Genomic DNA, 7,510 nt, shown 5'->3' on the forward strand with positions numbered 1-7,510 from the left:
AAAAAAAACTTTAAATTGTACTAAAGTATTAAAAAAGTCAAAGTAACCCCCCACTTCTTGTTTCATCATATTGAATCATCTTCTCAGTGCAAAGTAAAAATGTCTTTTACTTTTTTTTTTCAAAGTAAAAATTATTTATTTTCATTTAGTTTAATTTGATGTACCTGAAAAATAAAATACTATACAAATATTCAAATAAATACTATATACTACTATACAGGTCAATGTATGTTACTGAAACGAACTAAAATGAAAATAAAAATTGAATATATAAAAAATTATAAAAACTATAAAATTATTTCAATGAAATTAAAACTTTAAAACATTTGAACTTGATGTACTAAAATAACTGAATCCGAAATTGAAATAAAAAATTAATAGACCTAAATAACAATACACACTTACAGTATACATTCATATATATTACTAAAATATAAGTAAAATTAAAATCAAAATGAAAACAATATATAAAAAAAGCATATTCAAAATATAAAAACTATAAAAGTACGTCAGTGAAGTATAAAACACTCCCTGTACTATAAACTGTATGATAATCCTACAAAAAACTCTACACAAAGCACAAAGATTTTCACATTTTGCATTATTATATTTAAACGCTCTTTCTTAGCATCCATCACCTGACTCTTCTTCCATAGGTTTGGTTCGGTGTGTGTCCATGGTGTGCATATTTCCACAGGCCCAGATCAGAGGACAGAGAATAGAGGGAGGCGAAATGAAACTATGGGATGAGAGCAGAGGGAGAGAGGGATGAAAGGAAGAGCAGTTGTCTGATGTGATGTGTGGATCAAAGGTGGAGCAGCCCAAAGTGCCATCTCTAACAGCTGTTGCTTAGCAACATCATAAACACACACACTCTCTCACACACACACACACACACACACACAGGGCATGTGTCCGTATAAAAGAGTCAGAAGATGGAGAGAAAACCAAAGACAATTTTATAAAAGACAAAAGTTAATATTTATTAAATCTAAGACTTTTCATAAACAAGTATCACGTGGAAAAAAAGGTAACAAAAGAAGCAAACAAATATTTTGCTAATTAATCTCACATCCCAACAAAACAGAAACAGAGCTGGAATTGTGACGAGTTCCAAATATCGATCATATCCAAGCAAAATATTCCCAGAAAGGTTTCTCCGATTCTGACCATAAAGAACCACAGGATGAATCTCACAAAACATTTCAGGGTCACATTTTGTTTTTTAAAGAAAAACAGTTTTTTGTAAATCCTATTATTCTCAATGGTGATTCTCAACAGTAATTTATCAACACAACCATTAAAGGCAGAGTAAGTGATTTCTGGTAGCCAATGTTGATATTTGAAATCACCAAAACAAACACGCCCCTACCCCAAAAGGGTCTTGCCCCTATTTTTATAGCTCCGCCCCACACATACGTACGCAACCCAGGCAACGATTAGTTCTGTGAAACAAAGCAAAACCAATGTTACACCATGTCTACCTGTCGCTCGGCTCGGCTAATGTCCGTCCCATGCACTGAACGCGCTCTCCTCCACATCACGAGTAGACACGCCCCTTATTGCTGATTGGCTACAAGTTTGTTTTGCGATTCGGCCCGAATCAGTTTTCTAAAGTGTTTTTGAAAAATCACTTACTCTGCCTTTAAGTATGAATACTTTACGGTTTAAATAAAATATTGTTATATTATTATTATTATAAACAACTCTGCATTACAGAAATGAGAACGTTTTTTTTTATTTTTTATTATTATAGTAATGACAATTTGAGGGATAACATTTATGAACAAAATGCAAAAACAAGGTCCTAAAATGCTTCTTTGTCTTTATGCAAAATATAATTTTTAATTTCTTTAATGTTATGGAAAAATGTGATCCAAACATGTTTTCATGAGATTCACCTCACTAGTGATGTGCACCACAAAAAAAAAACAGAAGAAAACAGTCCATGTCTGCTGGTACTGCAGGTCTGGCCCCTCTGCTGTTCAGGACAGGGAGGGCAAGATGACTCCTGCAAAGTCCCATGACTACCTGAGCGCTTCAGGTGTGTGTGATCAGAGCAATAAGTGCCAGAGGATTGAGATGTGTGTGTGTGTGTGTGTCCAATCACAACTGTAAGAACTGTAGGTGTATAAATACAAAATGACACATTTATTACTTCATGTATGAGGTTCTTGTTGTGTTCAAGCTCTATAAGCAGTCCATAGAGTTGTCAGGCATGAGTCCAAGGGGCGGGGCTTTGCCAGGCATGGAGGTGGGCGGGAGCATGGCATTGGGGGCGGGGTCTACATTCTCCGAATCTTCCATCTTTTCCATAGTAGCCTCCCAGTTAATGTGGAAACGGGTCACTCGAGGGTTAGACGCCAAGATGTTCCTTTGCAGCTGCGAATCGGCACAAAAAAAACATGATGAAAAATCGAAAAGAACAATAATTTGAATTGTTTGGATTTGAATCTGTCAGCGTTACACTGTAATGACTCAATGCTAACATTACTCCTTAAAATAGCATTTACTCTAGGGCCCATTAGATCATTTTTGTTAAAGTGCTTATTAATGTTAATAAAAATACTGGTGTTGGTGTTAATAATGTATTAGCACATTTTGAAATGAACATTAAGTGCTTTAGAAGTATTTTTCATTGTTAGTTCATGTTAACTAATGTTAGCAAATTACATCTTATTGTAAAGTGTTACCAATATATTATTATTATAATTATTATTAAAATATATCTCAGTAGTGGTGACCATTTCTATGCTTAAAACAAACTGTTTTATGTGTCGAACGTGGACTGAGTTAATATTCATCAAGCGGTTTAAGAATCTCGATTCGCAACAGAATGAATGCATGGAAATATGGGATTCTGTAACAATACACGCAATGGCAGCGACCCAGAATCGTTTAGCAGAATTAATGAATTACAAACGATATCAGACTGAAAACGGCAGCCACCTGCCTCTTTGATCTGACCGGCATTACCACATTTCAAACACAGCAGATCTGTGTTACACGAATACACTCTCAATATATGTGACCCTGGAGCACAAACGCAGTCTTAAGTCGCTGGGGTATATTTGTAGCAATAGCCAAAAATACATTGTATGGGTCAAACTTATTGATTTTTCTTTTATGCCAAAAATCATTAGGATATTAAGTAAAGATCATGTTCCTACTGTAAATTTCCTACTGTAAATATATTAAAACTTAATTTTTGATTAGTAATATGCATCGCTAAGAACTTCATTTGGAACTGGTTTTGTGGTCCAGGGTCACATATAACATGCATAATGTCTACTGAGTGTTAATGGGCTTTCCGGTCTAAATTCAGTTTCCCTTTCATATCTCTGTTCCAATTCACCAGTAATAGACTAGATATTTAGTAATATAAGTATATGATATTAATAAGCTGGAATAATAATGTCTCACCTGTGTGTAGTTGGGTTTGACAGGTGGGTTTTCCCGCAGCTCAGGGTCTGTGTACTCATTGTTTACATAGTAACCAATGCGAATGAATTCCTGTCCCCGATAGGTGCATGTGATCAGCACGACGGTCACGCCCACTGCATCACTCTCGGGGATCAGCCCTGTGTTTGGAGCGTCCGCCTGTCAATCAAGTCAAGAGAGACAAAACTCTGAAATCTCAATGCTGTTTCCAAGCAGTCTTTGTAGCTTGCAGATGGTAAATATTCTGGTACCTACAAATGACCCTTTGAATTTCATGACTAATCCAAGGTATACATTTAATGATGCTTAAACAAACAAGAACCTGTGCACTTGGTGAGACCATCCTATAGTCTTATCTGAAACAAAGCTGGACCTCAGGCCAATTCAAAACCACTGAGAGCAAAAACAACCTTGCTAACTATTTAGGGACTCATCTAAACATTGAAATGGAAACAGACAGTAGCATCTACATATTAATCTGGCTAGCAACTAGCTTTAATGGTCATTTGTTTAATGTTTCATTGTTTTTGTGCTTTTTATGGAATGGAGATGAGATGAGCATGCATCTCTACGCAAATTTACAGATGTACTTTCTCAATTCATCTCTAGGTGGCAGTGCACTGCAATTTATTTTCTAAAACTGTATTATTTATATGACTTAGAAGTGAGATTTGGATGCAGGAAGCTGATCTTACTGCACCGAACCAGGAACAAACATTTCCCAGAGCGTAACGACTAACCCACCTGAAACACAAACATATGCCTGCCTGCAGGAACTGGGCCGACCAGAACCGAGTCCAGGACCTGGTCATACTCCTCACTCTCCGCAGAGCCCACGTAGATGATCTTCCACTCCAGATCTGAGAGGCAGAAACTGAGAGATAAGCTATTCTTGTTTCTAACAGTAAATAGATAGACTAACAATACCAAACAATGAGCATTTAGTGCAAAATTACAAGGATGCGAGTTTACATGCTTAAAAAACTGAACATCCTTTGAAGTCCTTATATTATGTATTCCAGGTTTCATACTCGATTATGATTTGTGGAGTATCATTTGAGGTTTTGTAGAACAAACGTGACAATTCCATAACACAAGGTTAACCCAAAAACCTTTTTTTATTTATATATCAAACACTGCTATTTTTAAAAGGTGGGTAATATAACTAATAATATATAATAATATAAATGGGCTTATTATTTGGCCATTAAGTGCCATATTACTAATCATTGCTAAAATGGTGGATATAAGTGAAAACAATTAGATAAAAATGTTCTTTAGTTCATTTAGTGAAAAACTGTGGAAACATGCCTAGATAAAGTTCTTTCTTTTAAGACTATGATAACAATTATTGTAGTTAAATATGATAAATTTAGCAAACAAAATAGAGGATAACTATAAATGTAAGGTGTTTTACGGCACCAAGGCGCAAGTTCTGCCCCAAATTATTTATTTATTTTTGTTTTGAAGAAATGATTGAACATTACAATAAATTTTAACAATTAAGTCCACATGCACAAGAAAGAAGAACAATCTTAGAACAATCTGTAAAACAGCATTTAAGAGAAGAAAAAAATAATAATAAAAAAAGTTCTGCCCCAAAATCGTCACACCGCCTCCCGACGCGTGACGTCACGCAAAATCCAACCAATCGGAGAAGGCACAGATACATTGTTCACGCCCCTCGTCCACTATCGGACTAATCAGGGAAGGAGGGGCGGCCTCGCGCTGTCTGAGAACTCCCCGCCGGCGCCAAAATATTGAGCGCGTGAACATTAACGACTGATAATAAGATTTTTCAAATTTCTCGCTTGAATCACCATAAATATTCCTGTGGTTCTTGGGTGTTTAAGACGTAATGACACTGTAAAAGCCATTCGAAGCCTTCAGTATTTACAAAGTAATTGCAGAATACGTGTAAACAGTGTGAATTTGTGAAATCTCTCACCTTCAGGTAGGTCCTCCATACACTCAAATGTGATTTCGAATTGAAACGGGTTTCCAAAAGGACTGGGATTATCCAGAACAGACACGTTTAGCACCTGCACTTTGGCCATGATGGCTCACAAGATTTGAGCAACAGAAATCGGCCTTGTGTTTACAAAAGAGAGCCTCTTAAAAACGGTCCAGATCACTGTAAATCTGAAGTAAATCCAGCAGAAATGTAACACCGGAGTCGGATTGACAAAACGATCCTTTGTTGGAGCAGGTAAAGCGGCAGGGTTTTCTCCTGATGGGGTTAATTTGTACTTTTTAAACTAACCAGATGGTCGCGATACATCCATTTTATTTATTGTTGGAACAGCTTGAAGAACATATCATTTAGTGCAGATCTTGCGTGAACATGGTTTTAAAAACCAAATAAAAGAATCAAAATGCGTCCTTTCCACGGGATCCTGAAGGAAAAACGTCCCTAAATGCAACAAAGACAGCAGTGCTCTGGATCTGATCTTCTTCTTCTAATGTTTATTGGCGGTTGGAATACTAGCGTATTAGTGCATTACCGCCACCATCTGAACTGGAGTGTGGAGCATCGATGCATGTATATGCATCATATGTGTATGTATATCATACTAAATAATAATAATAGTCATAAATAAACATCATTATATTCTTATATAATTTCCTGTATCTTTAAGATATTTTAACAAGGCAAATATAATATTCTTATTCCTTTTTAGCTTACTTAATATATCTTCTAACATCATGCTTCCACCTTCTTCCATTGCTTTAGCTTCTAGCATTTGTCGTTCGTTGTTATATGCTCTACAGTGCAACAGTACATGCTCTACAGATTCAAAAACCCGACAATGCATGCATAATCCACTCGGATGTTTCTTGATTCTATTTAGATTTCCATTTAATGCAGCATGTCCTATTTTAATGCTGATGTTCTTCTTCTTTTGATGTTTTATGGTGGTTGGCAAACCAGATTTTGGTGCATATTCCGCCACCTACTGGGATGGAGTGTGAGGCGATGATATCAAGGGACATGCTGATTAAAAAAAAATCCTTCTACCTATATTTTATTATATACATTTGTTCTTTTCAGAAAATTAATAAGAGCTTTATAACCTTTATGAGAACTGTTTAACACATTCTGTAATGTCATAGAATTAATGCCAGCAGATTTTAATTCCTCTTTTAACTGTATTCTTTCCCTTTCATATGTCCTACAGTTAATCAGCACATGCTCTAGTTTCTGAAAGTCCACAATGATTACATTGACCAGATTCATGTTTTCCTATGATCTGGAGTGATTTATTAAGAGTAGAGTGTCCGATTCTCCATCGAGATATAACTGTTGGATCTGATGTTTGTCTTCCTCTCTGAAGACTTCAGTCTGATAAACCTGCTCTCTGCAGCGTCCTGCTGGACTGGAGGAAATCTCGCCATTGTCGGGCGTCAAATACCGTGAAGCAGTCAGTAAACAATTTTATTAAGAAAGAAAGCAATGCATATCAAAAGCAGTTCCACAGACTCTTTATATTTTAACATGAATCCTGGACATATTAACATGCTGCTATAATGGAGCAAGACATTGAACACATCAGAGGTTTGGTGTGCAATAGTACCCTTTCATTTGAAAGCAGTTCATTGGACTGGAACCTCAATCGGATATTATACGTTCTCATATCACAATAAGAATGATTCCATAAGATAATACAAGTAAAAGCATGACAAGACTAGATGAACCCTATTTCTCACAAATCCCTTTTCTCGTGTCTGAGCATGACCGATCATTCCAGTTGTTCAGGTTGTGTTTTTCAGGATTCAGTTCAATACAGTCCTCATCTCCACCAAAGTTATTTGGCTCACCCTTGAACCAAAACCTGAATAAAACGGGTCAGATGTTCAATTATTCAGGACCACAAATGTGCAATCCTATCAGCCACAAAGTTTTTACTCATTCAGCAACTAACAAATGAGGAGCATCACAAGCATTTCATGAATCAACAATGCTAACAGCACCTCAAAGTTTTGAGAGTAAACTAAAGTAGTGCAGAAGCTTGAGCAGAAGTGAAAATGCAGAAAACTGAAAGAAAGAAAGTTTTTTTTTTTTTTGGGA

The 7,510-nt window shown here is 36.2% G+C and overlaps 2 protein-coding genes across 3 annotated transcripts in view; both read right to left on the reverse strand.

The window, feature by feature from the left end:
• Positions 1 to 1,785: 1,785 nt before the first annotated feature.
• LOC107714124 (histone chaperone asf1b-B-like) lies at positions 1,786 to 5,935 on the reverse strand. Its single transcript, XM_016519861.1, has 4 exons — positions 5,390 to 5,935; positions 4,186 to 4,301; positions 3,424 to 3,600; positions 1,786 to 2,382 (listed from the first exon to the last, which is right to left on the reverse strand). The coding sequence occupies exons 1-4, from the start codon at positions 5,496 to 5,498 to the stop codon at positions 2,191 to 2,193; spliced, it is 594 nt and encodes a 197-aa protein (XP_016375347.1). The 5' UTR covers positions 5,499 to 5,935; the 3' UTR covers positions 1,786 to 2,190.
• Positions 5,936 to 6,864: 929 nt separating this feature from the next.
• LOC107714123 (CD209 antigen-like protein E) overlaps positions 6,865 to 7,510 on the reverse strand; it is a 4,316-nt gene continuing 3,670 nt past the window's right edge. For both annotated transcript variants that reach the window (XM_016519860.1, XM_016519859.1), the window contains exon 5: positions 6,865 to 7,274. In XM_016519860.1, coding sequence (XP_016375346.1) covers positions 7,139 to 7,274 — 136 coding nt within the window. In that variant the 3' untranslated portion in view covers positions 6,865 to 7,138. The remainder of the gene's footprint in view (positions 7,275 to 7,510) is intronic.

The sequence above is a fragment of the Sinocyclocheilus rhinocerous genome, unplaced genomic scaffold (assembly GCF_001515625.1).
Source record: "Sinocyclocheilus rhinocerous isolate Xijiao unplaced genomic scaffold, SAMN03320098_v1.1 scaffold2826, whole genome shotgun sequence".
NCBI lineage: Eukaryota > Metazoa > Chordata > Actinopteri > Cypriniformes > Cyprinidae > Sinocyclocheilus > Sinocyclocheilus rhinocerous.